Consider the following 19,745-nt stretch of genomic DNA (forward strand, 5'->3'; position numbering starts at 1 on the left):
TTTTAATTTGCTGCCTGTTCTCTTTACCTCTGAGGAAAGAATTTTGTAAATGCTGAATAATTTTAGAACATGTTTTCTTGGTTAAGGCTTGGATCATATTTTAAATTAGTTTTAAGAGGAAGGAAATCGTGTAAATGCTGTGGAATTCAGATAAGCACTGTGCATAGGAAATAAGTACATTAATTTAGGGTGGCTAGAATTGGTAGGTCAAGCTGATGAAAATAAAGGACCAGATCTTAGCTTTGTTTCAAAGAACATGTAATCGATATTCACTCTCCTGTTTTATTTCTCTTTTACTTGAGAATTTGTTTTGGTGAAGCTGAAATGTGCAATTGCTTAAGTATTCCACAGGGTGTCATGAGGTAGTTGTTGGAATCATTAATACTTGGATGAAGTAAAGAAAGAAACGTAGTGTGCAGTCCTCTGAATGCCAGCTAATGTAATTTTAGATGTGACTAATACACATGCCATAAAATAAAAAGTTCTTAACTCATTAACACATGTATCATATTTCTGTATCTGTATAAAATATACACACGAAGAAAAATATTACAAGAGGTCATTTACAAGAGTGAGCTATTCTGTGTCAGGTCTTCCCAAAGAAACCTTTCTATATATTCCTTAGTATTTTATAGTTTACACAGCAAGTGGAATCTTTGGCTCATAGCAGCAATCTGACATACGAAACTATGTATATAAAAGAGAAAAAAAGAGAAAGAAAGTACAATACTTATATTTGCCATACTATAAAGAATTTTTAATTGGAATGTTGTCCTCCAAATTTACTTAAAAATTTAATTTTAATTTTTATTTAAGTTCTTTTCAAGTTTAAATTTGTTTAAACACACCATGCCGTGCACACAGCTGTACTGTGGATTTTATGACTTGTTAATTATAGATATATATGATGTCAAAACTTAACTTCAGGATTTTTTCCTGCACATGTATAATGTAGTAGTAGGAGAATTTTTAGCAAAGTGTGTCCCAACTTAGTGTGTTTGATTATAGTGGTACATTCTTGCATATGGAGATCAAATTTTTATTGACATGATTGTTGACTTCTGCAGAGCTGCACACTCATTGAATTCAACCTCAGGTCTGTAAAGAAATCTTTAAATACAGTTTAACAGTAACTATAAAGTATCCTCCTTCTGTTAAAATCAGAGTTGTTTTAAATGGAAATGATATTGACTATGAGGAAAAAAAATCATTACATTATGAAATGAACAGCAAAACATCATTTCAGTAGGAAGAGAACGTGATCCAAAGGGGAAAATCACAGATGAAAATAAGAATTTGAATCTCTTTTGACAGTAATAATTTGCCTAATTTTGACAACATGTTTAAAACCAGTTTTGAACAAATGACACTGTGTGTATTTTGGCATATTTTCTTATAGTATATAAAGTGGCATACTAAAATGATAGACCAGTTAATTTTCTTGTTACTATTTATTTGTGCAAAATCTTGGGTTTGTGCCAGTGGCATAATAGTGAGCGGCACTGAGAGTGCAGGATGAAGGGGCTTTGATTCTTCTGACAGACAATTAATGACATTTTACACCTATGACATAACACGTGTCCTCTCTGCATTGTGCTCAGGAGGTCACAAGTGCCTTACAGCCATGGGAAAGGGATTGCCATGACAGTCAGGAGCTGAGTGCTTTTATTTGAGTTTACTTCCAAAATCCACATCATCCTGTGGACAGTGTTTTGTGCAAAACCTTTCTGATTTAACTCCTTCTGGTTTAACCCTTTCTGATTTAACCACTATAAATCATGACCTGTTTAACACACCAGTGTATTTGTAGGTACCTTGGCAAAAGGTTTAAGTACTTTCCAGAGGAAGAACCTGACATGTCTAAAGCAGTTAAAATATCCGATATAACGTGACATTAAATCTTCGTGAAGGTGTAGAAAGTGAGTGGAAATAGTGGCTTTTGAGGTTTTTGGGTTGGTTTTCTTGGTTTCTGGTTTTGGCTTTTTGAAGTATAAACATCCTGATCTCTGTCCAGGTGAGTTTTCTTTACAGCAGGGCATCATTGGAAGAAGGGGTTTTTGATAGGCAGGTTATCATCTTTCCTCTTCCTCAGTTTAAGGCTCACTCAACTCGCTTTGCCTCGCCCTTTCTTTGTCCTTCTTATTGAACTAGAATAATCTAAAGGGGTAATTCCAGGCATACTTTGAATTACTGAGATAATGCAGTACCTTAAACTAAAGTGATTAATATCAGAAAATATTTAAATAATAAAATACCTGACCACATTGAGATTTTTCCTAGAATTCATTAGAAAATTATACTTGTATAGCAAAGAAAAAACAAAATAGAAATGACAGAAGTTAAAAACTGTTGATATTATAGCAGGTACAAACTTAGGAGTATCATATGTGTGATATGTGTACACTCAGCCCCCAAGTTCCTCTTGGAATGTTAAGACAAGGTTGATGAATATCAAATTCTGTTTTTGTTTTCAGATTGAAAATCTACAGGAGCAACTTAGGGACAAAGACAAACAACTAACAAATCTAAAAGACAGGGTGAAATCGCTGCAAACGGATTCCAGTAACACAGACACAGCACTAGCAACCTTAGAGGAAGCTCTATCAGAAAAGGTAATGTTTTCTCAGGAACAGCATCATGTGCTGCTCTTGTGGGGGAACTGTGGGCAGAAAGTGTCTCTTTAAGTTGTTCTGGCAGCTGTCACAAAGCCCGTGGGCCTTGTCAGGAAAGCAGGTGGCTCTGTTCTGGGAGGATGAGCAGGGAGGGGCTGCTGGCTGATGAGCTGACACGGGACTCTGAGGGAAAGAAGGATCCTTTTAAATGGTCATAAAGAAAATGGCCCAGGACAAGGGAAGATTTTCCCTTTTTCAATGAGATGAGTGTTGTTCCCTGAAAGAACTGAAAATTGGACACCTGACTTAAAGAAGGTAGAAGTTTGGATATTTTCTTGTCTTTGTGATCTTGATTATCCTGTTCTTTTGTCCATTAAGCTGCCTAACTGAAGAGCCAAGAGGAATTGGCTGTACCAGCTGTTACCTTGGCTTGCTGTTAGCACTGTTGGTTTCCTACACTTCATTTATAAGGGAAACTGTGTTTCATAAAAAAAAAATAGAGAATTACTTTTTTTTTTCCCTTTACAAACTATATGCCTTTAATTTGAAAATACCTAGCAGAAGGGATAAATCTGGATTGTTTAAATTAATGCCAACATTCCTACCAGTTTCAGTGAGGTCAGGTTTCTTCTTTCAGTTAACTTTGAATGAAAGTTAATGTAAGTGAATTTATATGCCCAAAAAATTAGTACAAGTATCCACATTTTGCAGCTCACAGATCTTAATATATACCACTTAAATATGAACAGGTGAGTGTGACTAATTAAAGTAATATGTGCCATTCTGCAGTGTGTATGAAGATATTTATGACTGTATATGACCTTAAAACGCCACTGTGGTGTTGGCACTAACACATACAATCTTAATGCAGGATTTTTGATTTCTTGTGTGTTTAATTGCCTTGCTAGCATTGGCTTGGTCAAAAACAGTGAAAAAAGTTGGCATAAGTGTTGCTTCCTATGGATAAGCATACAGCACTTATACAGTGAAGTTACACATGTTTTTGTAATCTTTCACTGCTAATCTGGACACACTGCTCATCAATTTCACAGCATATTAATAAAAAATGACACAAAGCACTTTTTAATCTGTTTTTCCTCTGCGTAAACTATCTTTTCTTCATTAGTCACTTTCCCAAAATGCCCACAGAGGCAGCTGAAAGTTTTATTAAAGAGGTCCTTTAGCCCTTGTGCCACAGTTGTCAGCGTGGAAATCAGAGTGACTGTCACACTGCAGACTGGCCAGTTATCCTGTGCAACTGAGCATGAAGTAGGTTGTCAAAAGCCAAAGAAACCCTTGCATCCCATTTTCTGCTTCAGATGTATCTGCAGCACTTCAGAGAAAATGCACTTGTGCGATATTTCTTAGCTGGGGTAATTTGCTAAGTTGCAATCTGTCTTCAATTGTAATGTTATTTTTTTGCTGAAAGTATTAAACTAATGAGAGTTTGCCAGAGTTTGTAGTAGAGGTAGCTAGTGTGGAACTATTTCATAGATCATGTATAATTATCTTCTGACTGCCACAAATAGAAAAGATTGAAACCTAATCCAAATTAATTAACTCTAATTAGTTTTTAAGTCCATTTTGTACCAGTACCATTCATTAAATCAGTTGGAATAAATGTTAGCTAATAAATACATGTAAAAGCATTTATAATTTCAAAGAAGTTTTCTGTGTATCTGAAAATATTCTGTTGTTTTCAGACATAAAAATTATAAAATTTTCCTAAGCTCAGGATGCAATATTTTTGAATGTCGTAGTTAGTATAGTTCCAGAGTTTGTTTTAAAGTTATACTATAGAATTTCTTTGTGTATATGATCACTTGACATGTGACAACACTAGAGGCCCTGATGGTGTGGAAGTTTTGCGTCAAGTTTTAGTTGATACCTGAAATAAAGATTCAAATCCAATAAATGATGTTACTTTTAATGTTTTAGAAAAATTAGGTTAACTTAGATCCTTCTCTGAAATGCATTTTTGTAATTCATGTCTGCTTCATTTAGAATTGCAAGTGGATTGGATATACATGAACAGACACTTTTTAAAAGAATCAGTGTGATTAGTGGTTTTTCCAAGTGGAATTGATTGGAACTCACATGGGATCCCTGAGGTTGAATTCTGTACAAAGTAGTCACTTTGCTTACATGCAGTCAGCTGGGAATAGCATCGTTCCTGGGGTGTCTGCAGCCTGATCTGACAGGTTTACAATGAATGCCGTGGGTTTTTTTCCTCTGCCATGGAGATTTCTGACTTTTCACAGCTGATGAAGGCGGTGGTATCATTTGTAAACCAATGCTTTTGAGAGGTGTGGAAGCTGAGTTGGGCTGTGGTTTCTGGTGACTGTTTCAATAACTTGTGGAGAGATTGTTACTCATAAAAGTTGTGTGGCTGTCTGTCAAGGGGGACTCTATATGTAAGTGGTATGCTTATCATTCTGTATTACTGTGTTAATCTAAGGAAAAGATACACTGAATTATTAAATTATAGACTTTTTGTACAAATGAGCTTTTAAACTTCTAATGTGTGACCAGTGGGTCTGTGACACTGCAGTTATAATTAAGATTAGCTTTTGAAAAGCAGGGCACCTGATCTTAGACCATGAGATACAATGAGGAGAAAGTTCCCAAGGTGAAGACATCTCTCTGTATGATTTTGATTGTTTATTGTACAGAGAAATCGCCCACAATTTCTTTTCCACTGTAAGTCTCTTGAAGGCCACACTTTGAAGAGCACGTTTTTTGATGTTAAGTGATTTCTGGGATATACTGACACACTGAAAGAAGCCAGCAGGCATGTCCTAGAAGTTCCCAATGACCATCATGCCTGGCTTTCTTCTGTCTTCTGGCAGATAAATACTGTGACAGTGTGTGTTTTCAGACGAGTCTCATTCCTTTTTGTGTCCAGCTTTCCAGTTCATCCCAGCTGCTCCCTCCCAGTAACTTTCTAATCCCTATTCCCATCTGCAGGAAATACTGGTGGAAATATGAAATAGATGTTTGTCCAAATGGAATAAACCAAGAACTCTTAGTGAGTTTCTTATTAACAAGCACATCAATATAAGTACTTTTATCAATTTATTATGTGCTTTACTGTCAAGAAAGGATGATGCTTTCATTTAAGAAAACCAGAATTCCATGGGAAATACATTTGAGGGTTTTGTTTGTTTGTTTGTTTTTTCTAGAAATTGCATCAAAGCTACTTTGTAACTATATAAGTTTGTTTTATACTCTGAGATTAGGCTCAGTTTTTGGCATTATCTTAATTCTTTGTCAATTCAATGGTTTTTTTAGAATTTTAATTTAAAAATAATGAATAAGATACTTCTAGAGCATGATGGGAAGCTCTTTTAAAATAGAGATAAAATTTATTTATACCACTTGAGTTAACCACAATCCACTGAAATCTGATTGAATTGCTTTTCTTGGTTTCTTTTGGAAGAAAACCAAATTATGATCATATGATATGCTATGAATGAATTATGAAGCTATTTTTAAAGGCCAAAACTCAAATGTTCAAGCATTTATGTTTTTCCTGCATTGTTCTTAAAAATATTCAGATTGAGATTCTAGCTCTGAATTAGAAAATATGCCCCCTTATTCTTTACAAATATAGATTTTTCCAAGTATTTGTCTCTGATTTTCTTTTTCTTTCGTATTTAGTGATTCAGTGTCTTGGTAACACTAAATGAGAAATTATTGTAGACATCATAAAACAACATCAAATTTTCCTGAAATGGACTCCTTTTAATCGTTTTATTTTTGTGACAGTATTGCTGGTATAATATGTCCTCTGGTCAGGAATCAGAAACAAATCACCTTCAGTCATATTTGTGTGCATTTTAGAACTAAATTGCAAAAGTTATTAATTCAATTATTTACTTTTAAGTTCAGAGCCTTTCCTAAGCACTGAAAATTCTTGAAAACAATAAATGTTGCGTTGCAATTAAAAAAAAGAAGTTTGAAAATCAGACTGCGCAGAAGTGCTCTATCAGCTTCCTTGATGTTATAACAAGAAACTTTTCAAAGAATATCTCAGCTCTTGGACTGGCCCAAAGCAGCTCAAGAGGCTGCTTTCATGAAGCTGATATTTATAAAGTTGGTCCTACTGTAGCAGCACACAGCAGATAAGCAGTGGAGTATGTCTGATAATAGAGCTATATGCTGGGGCAATTCAGTTCCTGCTCCTGTGATAAAGTGCAAATAGATTAGACCTGTGAGGTCCCAGATTAGTGCATGAGGAAAGCTGGCCAATGCAAATAAGACTGAAACAAGAACACATTGTTGGGATTTCTGCAAGTTAGCTGTTAATCAAGCAAAACATGGTATATTAGGGCCTTTTAACACGTTTTTGACATTTAGCCTTACGCAGCTGACAGATAAATTAGTCTTCTTTTGTGATTGACTGAGGAAAAAAAAAGTTATACTGTTCATTAAAAAGATTAAATAGTGTTATGTTTAATTCATTGTAGATGAAAAAATCGTTTGGGTAAATAAATCTTCAAGAAGGAATTGGTGTAGAACTAAGTCTGCATATAACTAGGTGGAATCTGAATGGTTATTAAACTATTCAACTTAGTGGGGGCTGGCATTTTAATGTTAATACTCAAGAGATTAAGGAATTCTCCAAGTGGAGTCTCCTCAGAGAAGGATAGAGGTGCAGAATCCCCTCCCTTGAGCTGTTGCCCAGGCTGCTTTTGATGCAGCCCAGAACACAGTTGGAAAATACGTTACTGAGATGAATAACTTTCTGTATCTATCAAGAAACTAAACATATTTACATCAGTATAGATCTTCAATGAAAATTTCTGTAATGTGTTACTCTTTATCAAGTATTTAAAACCTTGGGCTTAGGATTTTGAAATCCAGAGAAGTCTGGCATTGACTTCAATACCATTAACTCGATCATCCTCTGCTTCTGAAGGTTGTTTTTTTCTAAGTGCTGCATAATGCAAAGAAATTTTATTCTGTCTTGTCTTAAAATGATTCCCAACTTTTCTATTTTGCAATTCTTTCCCTTGTTAGGAAAGAATAATAGAGCGTCTGAAGGAGCAAAGGGATCGAGATGACAGAGAAAGACTTGAAGAAATTGAATCTTATAAAAAAGAAAACAAAGACCTGAAGGAGAAAGTTAATGCTTTACAAGCTGAACTGACAGAAAAAGAGGTCAGTCTTTTCATAAACTCTCTGCTCTTCTATCTATGTCATTATGATGAAAGAAAGTGCATTAGGATTACTCTTGAATCATTTCAAGTTCTGAAATTCTACCACGTCAGTGGTCAGCTTCTGAACTGCTGTATTCTTCACAGTCCTCATGTGTACATAAAGTACTGCTTCAGGTTTTACACAGTTGTGTGTCACTGTCTTTACTTTGTCCTTTACCTAAGCCTCCACTGGGCTCAAATATTCCATTGCTGCTCCTGTTTCTGTTTGTCAGTTGGAGCAATAAATTTCCCAGTGTTTGTACCTCCAGAACAGAAGCAGCTCGTCTGTAGAATGAATGTTTCTGTGTGTCACTGCGTTCTAGCTCCTGTGGTTCCAGTTGGTTGTATTCACAAAATGGCGTCTTTTGCTATCAATGCTTATCTTTGCATCAGCTTTTTGGGGAAGGGGAGGGGGAACAGGATCCAAGTGATTGCTAAGTTGGCAATAAGTTAGTGTCCTGGTGACTAGGAATTAACTTTTTACTCTTGGTCGTTTTTCAGTCTAGTTTAATCGATCTCAAAGAACATGCATCTTCATTGGCATCAGCAGGGCTGAAAAGAGACTCCAAACTTAAGTCTTTAGAAATAGCCATAGAACAAAAGAAAGAAGAGTGTAGTAAGTTGGAAGCACAGTTGAAAAAGGTAAGTTCCATCTTAAAACAAACCATCAGCAAAACGAAAATCAGCATCGCATACCCTCATTTTGAAATGATGATCTTATTTACTCCTCTGGAGTAAATCTAAAATCTACCCATCTTATGCTGTTTGCTGATGCTTGCATCAAATACTGCTTTTTCTCACAAGATTTGTACCAAAGCCACTAGTGAGCCTCAGAAATTGTCCTGAATTACCTCTATGAGGGAATTCTGAGACTCTGCAGCACGTAGATGAACTGGGAGCAGGACATTGGAGGGAAAGTAGAAGGGCAGAAAGAAATTATCAAACCAGCAATTTGTGTGTATGTGAATTTATACCACTTTTAGAAGTGAACTGAAATGTCTGCAGTATGGGAAAAAAATTAAAGGCTTGTCCAAGAAATGTTGTACTTCCTAGTCCAAAAAATTCAACTTCCAAAATGGAAACTCAGGCTAGGTTTTATTTTGACATCTTTTTGGCTTTGTTGGTGAGCAGAGGTTTATGATAATTAAGGAAAATAATGCAAAGTCTATCTCAGCTGGCAATTCAGTATTTCTATTCAGCAAGTAGTGGAAGCAAGCATTTAAAGGAAAACATGCAAATCCTGCATTTTATAACATGGTTTTATTTAAATTGCTGTGTTAAACTGGTTTTTGCTTAAATGATTTGCAGTTTGTTGATACCATTGTTTCTTTGACCTTTTATCTGTGTTGTTTGGTAATGTCTGCTCTCATTGTTCGAACTCCAATCTCATTACATATTTGATGGGTTTAGGCATTGCATTTGCCTTCTGCAATTCATGACTAAGTGTATGTCAAATGTTATTTCTTTTTAATACTGATATAATGTTTCATTTTCTAGAAAATAATATTTGTTCTGTGAATGTTACCACTGTGAGGATAATATTCTGACACTCTTCTTACCCAGGTTGAGTAGTATCCTGCTCAGTGATTAAGTTTGTCTCAGTAGCCTGACCTGTGAAGAAGGTATTGCAAAGCATAAAGGATACCAGAGTGTAAACCTTACAGTTCTACTATTTTTTAATTCAGAATGAATATGTGCAATTAGGTGCCTGCGTTAGATGTTTAGTTGTGGAGAGGAAGGGAAGCTTTTTCAATAAACATATACAAGTGGCATATACAAATGGAAACACAACTATTTTAAATGTCTGAGAGCTTATAAGTGCTATTGATTTCAGAATTAAAATATCCAAAGAAAAGGTTTCTCTGAAAGTCATTTAGTCTGTTTTAGAAAATAAGTTTGTTTACTTTACACTTCACTACAAAATATACTTCATTACAATCTGAAATATCTTATTTTCTTAGTTTAAAAAAAAATAATTAAAGGTACCCTGAAAGCACAGATCACTTAAAAAAGCCTCATCAAAATCCTCTTGAAGGACTTGAAGTCCTAAGTCAATCTTTTATGACTGTACATATAAACACATCATACAGTCATGGAAAAATAAGCCCTTATAAAAGTCAAAGAGTGTCTGGGACGTCTTTCATATAAAAAGGGAGTATGTTCCCTGTGAATAAATACAAAGGATTATTAAATGAAAGTTGAAAACATAATAGTTTTATTATATCATAAATACAGCATAAAGCCCCAATGGAAATTCACTCCACATTTGTAGGAGACCAGGTATTTCCACAATAAAATGGAGTTACAACCTTCTTTCTGGGCACGTTTAATTGAACAGAAACAGTGACTGTTAATGATAGTAGACTCCAAACAGTAATTTTCAATTCACATTTTCTCTAATGAAATACTTTATGTTCAAACCTGTAAATATCCTGTGTTAAAAGTAATTGGTCCCCAGAAAACCACCTTCACCGTGTTTTCACTCTTTAGGAAACGAACTGAAACAGAAATCTGGGTTACTCTTGCACATGTCTGAGTTAGAGCAGGAGGGGACATCAACATAGTTGGGAGTAAATTAACCTGTGTGTCCCATAAGTGTGCTTGGGTATGAACATTAACCACTACAGGAGCTGGAAGGACCAGGCACATTTTATACCTCTCTTTAAAAGTGACTCCAAGGGGCTGTCTCATTGAAAAAAGTTGAATGTAGTTTGCACATTACTCCTCTCTAAAAATATCATAGAGAAGGTACTTTCCATTATGGTCATGCAAAATAATTACAGTTCAATGTTGATTTATGTGTTTTAACAAGTTATCCTAATAAATACAAGGATAGTATTCTGTGCACACTTGCTAGGAGTTCATTTTCCATGGGCACTCATGGTAGAAGTGCTATGTCTGAAAGAAAATGTGCACAAGAGGCAAGTCCAAACTAAATCTGTAAATAAAAAAAAAGCTTTTAGAGTTTCTTTTCCCTGGTTTCCCCTGCTTTCTGCTTTTTGGAGACACTAATATTAATTTATTGATAATAAAGATGGTTTTGATTAGGTCTGATTAGATCCAAATATCTTCCAATATTGCATAACTGGATTGTTTGCATTTCAGCTAGAGAAAATATGCTGATTTTAAATCCACTGTTTTACACAGTAAGCATATTTCAAAAATAATAAATAGGATATTTGTAAAATGTAATTTTTCCTGTGACTGTGCTACATTTTGTTATACAAATCAATGTTTGAAATATAAACATGCTTATTAAACTTTTTGTGACAAAGATTAGGGATTGAAATTCATATAATTTAAAAAAAAAATCTTAAATACCGGAGAATGGTCAATGCTTTTCCCCCAAAATTCCAGAGATTTCTGTTGACTTACCTTATATTGCTACTAGTGAAAGAACAGCAGGAATTAACCTAATAGGTAGCAAAGTGTTTTATATATATATGTGTATATATAATCTTTATTATCCACTCTAGAATTTCCTCCTTTTGTTGTTTTTCATTATCTTAAATTTACTTGCTTACTGACATATTTGCAGTTGCCTAAAGTACTTTTTGCCAAGCTGTAGTGTTTGAAAGTCATTCTGCATAGAAAATTCAGTCTTATGTTAAACAAAAGGAAAGTAATAAATTTAATGATACAATTTAATTAATCTTTTATTATTACTGTCTTTGAAGCTTTGGTGATAAATTGCAGCCTCAGCCAAAAGCACTTCTCGTGATTCATTGCTTGAGACCAGCACTTAATGTATCATCAAAAGTGGACACCTTTCTTTATTTCATGGGTTATTTAACTTGAGAAAGGGAAAGTAACACAAACCTTAAATTTCTTACTCCAGCTATTCTTTTTTAGGAGCCAAAGTCAACATTTATGTTTCCCCAGTGCCTCTCACTTTCACCAAGGAATGTTTAGAATCTTAAATTTCTACTTTTTTTTATTTTTTTTTTTTTTTTTTTTTTTTTAAATGACAAGTTCTTCTGTGCAAATGCACTGGTTTTGTTGAGCTAATGCTGTTTTCCTGGATCTTTCCTTCTTTTCCTGTCTGTGCTTCACTCCCTACCAACTTTGCAATGTAGCAAGCTGAACAGTTGTTCAATCAGATGTACAATCCAGTAAGTTCTTTTTCAAAATGCCCGCTGTAACATATGAAAGCATGAGGATCCATCCCCTTACTGTGTTGTGCTCTTCCTCTGTGGAGCTTTGCAGAACACTTCTGGTGCTCACTATGCTACATTCATTATATCCAAATAAATGACTTTGTGGACTTTAAGGCCATTTTAAGAATATGAAATGCCTTAATAGGTGCATACTGTGTTTCTGAGGAAACAAACACTCTAGCCTTTAGGTCCTCAACTTCTCCATTAGAAAAAGCATGCAGATTTTATTTATTTTAATTTTGGTTTTTTCGCTTTGCTTTTCTAATTCCTCTTTCTGCAGTACTTTATTTGATCCTTCAAACTTAAATAACTCCTAATATGTTCAGTTTAATCTTCAGTGACTGAGTTGATTAAGTTAATAACAGCATCTAGGAAATGACTGGTAGTATTTCCAAAAGTCCATATGACTAAAATAGATCAGTTCTACTCATGAAAGACTGTATACATTCAGCATATATATATATATATATTAGGAACATGGAAACTTTATATTTAAGCAAAGAAAATGCTGAAATATAAAATGATGAATGCAAAGGGCAGATTTTGCAAAAGCACAGTATTGCTTTGGCTTGTGTAGCATAAATATTCTTGCCAATGTGTGCTTTAATTGCACAATATCTCCCCTTCTGACTCTCTTGTACTCCTTTTCAATTTGAGGAAGAGCAGCAACAAACATTCTCTCTGCAAAGAACAGTTTCCATTTTTTTGGCAGAGACTGTTACATTTAATGTGCTCTGAGCATCACAGGGCAGAAAAAATGATGTCACTGTAGCAGCAATTTACAGGCTATAGTTTACATAGTAATCATAGTCGGAATTAGCATGTAATTGGGATAGTGCATGTGGAAGAGCTGGGTTTGTAGCTGCAGTAATGTGAGACTGTGCATTAGAGAAGGTATTGCTGTCGCTGAAGTCAATGGGAGTCTTGCCATTACTGTCAGTGGCTCAGGATTCCAGCTTTGGACTCTGTTGTGGAGAGGTTTCGTAGCTTCTAACCATGTAATGGGTATGTCATGACTTACATATGGGGAAGAGAGTCCCTCAGAATGTGCTGTGTTTACTTTTAAAGTTACTGGTTAACTGGTTGTAGAATTCAGTGATAAATTGTAAGTAGCATCAAACCTGATATTGTCACCTCTCCCCTCCAGCACACTACTGGTGACAGAGCTTGTCCCTTAGAATGACAACCCCCTTTTTTTCTGTATCATCATGGTTCACCTTTGTGGTAGTTATGTTTTTATTCATATCATTTGCACTCCTACTGTGCTTGTCTTTTCCAGTTTTTAGCCTGATTTTTGTAATTCCTTGCCAACCATTATCTCAGTATTAGCGACTCTGCTGTATAGAATTTGTTTGTTCCCTCCTAGTCTGTTTGTTTGCAGTATTCCAAAGTCAGTCCTTTTCTGAATTTTTTCCATGCCTTTACATGCTTAATTTTCCAAAGGACAGCCTGTTGGCAGTTCCAAAATAATGGATGTGAGATCCTTTTCCTTTGGCACCAGGCAGTAATCATAGTAGATTCACAAGATGATTTTGTTTAATAAACTTTTCTTGCTCATCTTCTTTCTTCTCCTACTTATATATCAATCTACTTTTAACAATGATTCTCTTCTCACTCCAAACCAACCAAGGCCTTGAAATGAAATCATGATTTGATTGAAGTGAAAGGCAGAATTTGCTTTGTGTTCCACAAGGCCAAGATTTCTCCTCTGTCTTTGGGATGGCATGATAGCAGTTACTTGATACCTTTTTTTTTTTTTTTGCACTCAAAATCATTACGATACTTTATATAACAGAATGTTAAATATTGACCTTTTTTTTTTTTTTAATTTGCTTGAGAATCATAGTTCTAAAAAACTCATATGTCAATGTAATCTGAAAATACTGAAGTTTTCATGCTCTTTTGTTTAGATGTGTCAGTAGAAATAGCAGCCAGTTACTGAGTAGACTTTTAGCCCATGCAGTAATATAGTTTTTTTTTTGGTGTTTGAGTGTGATTTTTTCTGCTGTGTCACACAGGTATCAACTCCAAGACTTTAACTTTTTGCTGAATCTAATGTTTCTTAAATACAGCAACGGATAGAAGTGTTTTATTCTTATGTACATTTGTGTACCAAAGTGGAGAGGATCCAAAAGGGGTGTAAATCCTGCATACTCTATAGCAAATGATTTCCAGTTTGTTCACCTGTGAGAGTAAGACAGGAATAGAAGTGGACATTTCTTCATGTTTTGAAAGGTGAACTTTTTGAAATACCCAATGAAATTTTGTGCAAAATTTCTATAAGAAATTATATTATTCTCTTTGGACTGGAATGAAAATATAATGCTGCACTTTGGAGTTCAGGTGAACCTTTTTCTGAATTACTAAAGACTAAATTTTCCTAAATCCTCCATCAGAGCAATGTCAGATTAAAATTCCAAAGTACATGCAGAATCCTCTCTAAATTACCTATAGTAATCCCTGAAGTTAAATAAAGCCCCTGTGAATTTTAAGGACACAAAAAAATTAATGTGACAGCAATCTATTTTTTTATTTATTTATTACTAAAAGTGATAAAATTTGAAGGATCTTACAAAGTAATTTCCTGCATGTAAATTCTGCTGTTCATTTTTTTTTTGAAATCAAGTATTTGGTTGATTTCTGTGTATGTTTATGTCTGAAGCTTTAAAAATTAAACCCATTTCTGTTACGCAAAACAATGCATGTATGACTGTACCATAAGATTTTAATAGACTAAATTCATGTTGCATGTCTGTGCCACACTGTTATGGTGTTTCTGTAGGAAATTTGTGGTTTACATAATGTTAATTTACTTCTAAAGTATTTGTAATACTTATTAAGCAAACATCAGAAGAGATACATAATTAATGTAAAAATTTGTGAAATTCTAACAGTAGAGTAATACGCTATTTTTTATTCAATTGTAAAAATAACATACATTAATGCAGTCATAAGGCTGACAGAAAAATCAGCATAAACCAGGTGAACTGGTTTGCAGGTAACCTAATCTGCACACACAGAAATTATCATTTGCAGATGCAGATTAAGACAGCTCAAAGGTACACATGGACCAGTCACTCTTCCCCATACAAGCCCAATAAAAACAGAAAATGTGGTCTTTCCAAGAAAACAGAGAACTTAGGGAGAAAAAGGGAGACAGAAATAAAAAGAAAAAAGGTATAGAAGAGAGGACAGCAGTAATAGGCAGAGACTTTCTGATTCATGTGAACATCCTGTAGCTTCTGGCTACACATCCTATAGTATGGGACAGCAGGAGGACCACAGAAAACATAAAAATTGAAAACACTTCTGCAACTTAATGTTGATTTCCTTACCATGCTGTTGAGCAAAGATTAAAGGGCTAAACTGAGGAATAAAAGTATGTCTGTTATTCCAAGTGATGATTTACTTATCAATAGTGCAGTAGATAATGTGGTCAGTACATTTCTGAGCTGCTGTGAAGGGATCTTCTGTGGGAGTAGAACATTTGGCACCTTTGCATTAAGGACACTTTCGTGTTCTTGCCCAATTCTGTATTTTCCTCATAGAAAAGAAAGAAAAAAGGCTTCTCTCTCTCTTCTCCGTTGCTTCTTGCCCTGGGTTAAGACAAGGGTAGAGTGTATGGGGAAAAAAGGTTTGGGCTGAAGCTGAGAGTTCCTTTATGCTAAAGTGAAGACTGGTTAGAGGAAGGAAGGTGAGTATCTTTCCTCTTTATGAAATGATGGAAGCAAGGCTGGTAAATTGTGTTAGAAAACTTCTGCATTCAGTACTGGAGCATGTATTATCATCCAAAACAGAGAATTTGAAGAGCAAGGCCAGTAGTTTTAAGAGCTCCTCATGTCATTCCCTTGGCTTCCTTTGGAAATGAAATATTTCTCTGAATAAAAATGTCAAGTAGGATAAATAAAACTTCAAATCTACTATCTTTTTCTTATTATCCTCATGCTTAAATGATATGTTACATGCAAACCCCCAAGTTTCTTCCCTAGTGATTTCAATTTATTTGTTGTATTTATGGTAAACTCAGACTTGCTTTTTATTTATACAGAAGATTTTATCCATTGCAAAGAATATGAACCTTCTAATATCTGTAGTTGATATTAATTCTTTCCTAAACATGCATGTTTCATTTTGATCTGCATTTCTTTCATTGCTTGCTTGCATTGTCTATTCCCTGAAATTAAGAAGGATAAGTAAGTCCACGTCTTCTCTGCGTAATAAGATAGTTGGAGGACCTTCAGTTTCTAAATATCATGAATTTCTGTGAAAATCCTGTATGTTATCTGAATTTTCTATGTTTAATGTGCACTGCCTTAAACTCCTTGTTTTTTCCTTGCCTGCTCTTTCAAGATGCCAATTAGGAATAATGGGAAGCAAGGGGTAGGCTAAGCATTGCAGTGCATTGTTGTTTCCATCTGTCTGTGATTATTCCAGCCAACAGTTTAAAGCACTTTGGTGCCAGATCCTGCTCCCATTGAAGTTAATTGGTGTTTTTGCCACGAGGTTTGGTGGGAGCTGGACTGGGCTCTGCACTGTTGTTGTGTTCATCGCCTCCTCTCTCGTCTGTGACACTGCCACCCATCCATGCATGTGTTTGCCAGGTTTGTGCTGTTTCCACCAATGGGCTTGTTCCTCTGATGTTTCAGGTTAAGTATTAATGATGAGACAAAAAGGATTATTGGGTAAGATGTCTGCTGAAAGCAGCTTTTTTTTAGTTTATTGTTTTCAAAACAGCACTGCATAAAAACCAATTTCTTTCTTTTAAATTCTTTGTATTGAACTGCATTTGAGACATCTGGCGATACAGATATATACAATGTGTATATATGTATCTGTTTTTGTATATATATACATGGACAAATTGTGTATGTATATATATGGGGAAAGAGAATATGATTTGTTAAGAATTGCCTATATATTTAAAACACTTCAAGAGTTTAATGTGAATTGAATGAACTACAAGGAGATTTTTTTAATTTGAAAAAGAACACCCTTCAAATATGGTCACTTTAATATGTAAAAAAAGTCTACCTTAATAAACCTTAATAAATCCCCTCCCCTTCAGGATGATAGATTTTGACCACGAAGATATTTTCATTTCTTTTTATAGTGCTTCTGTAGAAAAGAGTGTCATCGGACAGAAATACCCATAATCCTTTTTAATGAAAACTTGAACTCCGAGACTGAAGAAGCAAAGCTCGTAAAACTGTTGAAATTATTGTCATCCTTTTTTTTTTTCCTTTCTTTTCTTTTCTTCTTTGTTTTTTTGAAATATTGATTCTGAAGGCTCATGAGGCTGAAGAGGAGGCACGGATGAACCCAGAATTTGCCGACAGAATCAAACAGCTCGACAAAGAGGCATCGTACTATAGAGAAGAATGTGGCAAAGCTCAGGCTGAGGTTGACAGACTCCTAGAAATACTCAAGGAAGTAGAGAATGAGAAGAATGACAAAGATAAGAAAATTGCTGAGTTAGAAAGGTAATGTTTGTATTGTCTTACACTGAGTAGCATTTTTGTTTCACTGATCTTCATTTCAGAGCATGGTGTGTTTTTTAACAGAATATTTGTTATGCCTTGTAAAATTGAATCAGAAATGAAAAAAAAAAGGCTACTTGAGAACTGCATCTCCTGTCTGCTGACTTTGGAACAATTTAAGGTTTTCATTTTTTAATAGTCTTCATAAAAGGAACACATGTAGGAAAAGTCATGTGCAATTTACAGGGACAGCAGTCCTTGCAGAAAACTGTGTTGGGTAACAATCCTGTCTAGTAACTGGTGAATCAAAACTGTCCCCACATGTTTCTTCACTGTGAACATCATCACTAATTATAAGAGGTCCTGAAAAGTATCGGTAAGTATTTCTAACCTGTCTCATGACTATTTAATAATAGTTGTAACTATTTCTCCATGTTCCTGTAGTCTTTGCCTGCTTCAAAAGAATATTTTCTGATGTCAAGCAGGCAGTGATTGTCTTACTTCTGAAAAGGTTGTACAGTCTTTCCTTAATGGAGACAGGTGGATTTTGGGATCAGTTGTCTCACAACCTTTGTAATTAAATAATTCTTGGAACCTTCTCCCATGTGGTTTGCTGCTGTTTATTTATGAGCCTCTGATTTCTTTGTTTCTTTCCTCTACTTAATCACTCTTATTTGAATGAAAGTTGGAGTTTTATGTTTTCAAATGATTTATATAATTGTTTTTATTGTGATAAAGCCAGAAGAAAAGTGTTTCATGGTTTCAGAAGAAAAGTTTAACTGATCTCATTGTTGTGATCATTGCTGTAGTTCCAGTCAAGACAGAGGACTGCTCTGTCCCAATGAGGAGTATTACCAGGAAAGAGGGGAAGATCTGTGGGAATGTTAGTTACCTTGGGGGATGGAAAACATCCAGCTTGGAAAGAAAGAGGTGTAGAGCACCTTTTGGTGACAATGACTTATAAACCTTCACAGTTATCTGCTGCCAAAACTTGTTTTTCTCTGCAGACACTTGGCAAAGTTTAATAATGGTTCAGCATCATGAAAACAGAGACCTCAAATTTAAAGTGAAAAAAGAGTTGTACTCAAAGTAGAACTGATTGTTTATATGAGGACAACTTCAATTTGGAGTTGTCTCTCTCACCACATCAGAAAGCATTTAGAATACTCTAGTTTTGGCACCTATGTTAACGTGTTTTTAAAGAAATAGTAACTGATCTCTTTGCACTATAAAACCTACTGAATTATTGTGACACCTGACTCAATAGTAGGCATGCTAAACTTTTGTTCAAGATAATCTAAAGACAATTATTAAGTAGCAATCACTTACATGTTGAATTGTTGAATATTAAAATAACTGTTAAAAGATTGTGATGAAGTGCTGAAGCTTGTGATCTTAAATTTTTTGTAAATGTTAATTTGATTTGAATATTTTATGTAAAAAGAGGTAAATAATTGATAGAGACTTATTTGAATTAAATTGAGAATTGATTACAAAACAGTGATTACAAAGAAGCAAGAAACTAAGGGATCCAGAGATATTGCATGTCAGCATACAACCTGTTCTTATTGTCTGAGAACCCTCTAATGGGTTATGCTGGGGACAGAACTTTCTATTTTTGGATTTTTTTTTTTTTTTTTTTAATTCTATGTACTCTTACCAGTGAAATTTTGGGACACCAATTTCTGGTCTGTTACTGTTGATCAGGGTGTTGATCCTGAAATAAGTTTTCAGAAAATCATGTACTGCTGAGTGGACACAGAGTTTCTGAAGAGGATACACTGTACTTAGAATGTGATGAAGTAGTTAAACCTTGCTGTGAACCTTTAAGTGCTTCTGTAATGCTTCCAATATGATATCTGGGGAATGACCAGCTAAGGAGAGGAGTAGTATGTTGGAATTTTGGGACTCATCATGCTCTCAGATTTCTTTCTGTGCTCTGTTAACTTTAGTGCAATTTCTCAGTTGATTCAATTTATATACAGCTTTCAAGATTAATTCCAAATTCATATATACACAGTATATATAAGGTAATTATTGTAAACTAGGAAAAAGAAAAAGAATTAACATAAAAATTATCCATTGTTGATTTCCACAACAGGAGTTACTGCCATTACTTGCTAATGGAGCCTTAAGGCTGTTTTCCAATGTGCCTAATCAGAGGTTTAAACTTGTTGATTGGTTGACTAAGGCTGGCAATCTGCTGACAATGTAAGGGTGAACAGGCAAATACTTTTTGCAAGTGGGTATCAAACCTCTCTTACTAATCAGGTTCACTTTAGGTTTCTCTAAAATCTA

General features: G+C 34.9%; 1 protein-coding gene across 9 annotated transcripts in view; it reads left to right on the plus strand.

Annotated features, from left to right (window-relative positions):
* ERC2 (ELKS/RAB6-interacting/CAST family member 2) overlaps positions 1 to 19,745 on the plus strand; it is a 413,891-nt gene that overhangs the window by 149,851 nt on the left and 244,295 nt on the right. For 3 of the 9 annotated variants that reach the window (XR_007628669.1, XR_007628670.1, XM_050312867.1), the window contains exons 8-13: positions 2,475 to 2,612; positions 7,635 to 7,775; positions 8,315 to 8,455; positions 11,890 to 11,925; positions 16,321 to 16,350; positions 17,257 to 17,450. Coding sequence is in view for 1 of the 9 variants with exons in the window: in XM_050312867.1 (XP_050168824.1) it covers positions 2,475 to 2,612; positions 7,635 to 7,775; positions 8,315 to 8,455; positions 11,890 to 11,925; positions 16,321 to 16,350; positions 17,257 to 17,450 (680 nt within the window). In the remaining 8 variants the exon portion in view is untranslated. The remainder of the gene's footprint in view (positions 1 to 2,474; positions 2,613 to 7,634; positions 7,776 to 8,314; positions 8,456 to 11,889; positions 11,926 to 16,320; positions 16,351 to 17,256; positions 17,451 to 19,745) is intronic. The other 6 variants (XR_007628672.1, XR_007628673.1, XR_007628674.1 and 3 more) reach the window with 5 other exon arrangements.

This window comes from Myiozetetes cayanensis, unplaced genomic scaffold (genome assembly GCF_022539395.1).
Source record: "Myiozetetes cayanensis isolate MyiCay16 unplaced genomic scaffold, myiCay2020 scf18, whole genome shotgun sequence".
Lineage (NCBI taxonomy): Eukaryota > Metazoa > Chordata > Aves > Passeriformes > Tyrannidae > Myiozetetes > Myiozetetes cayanensis.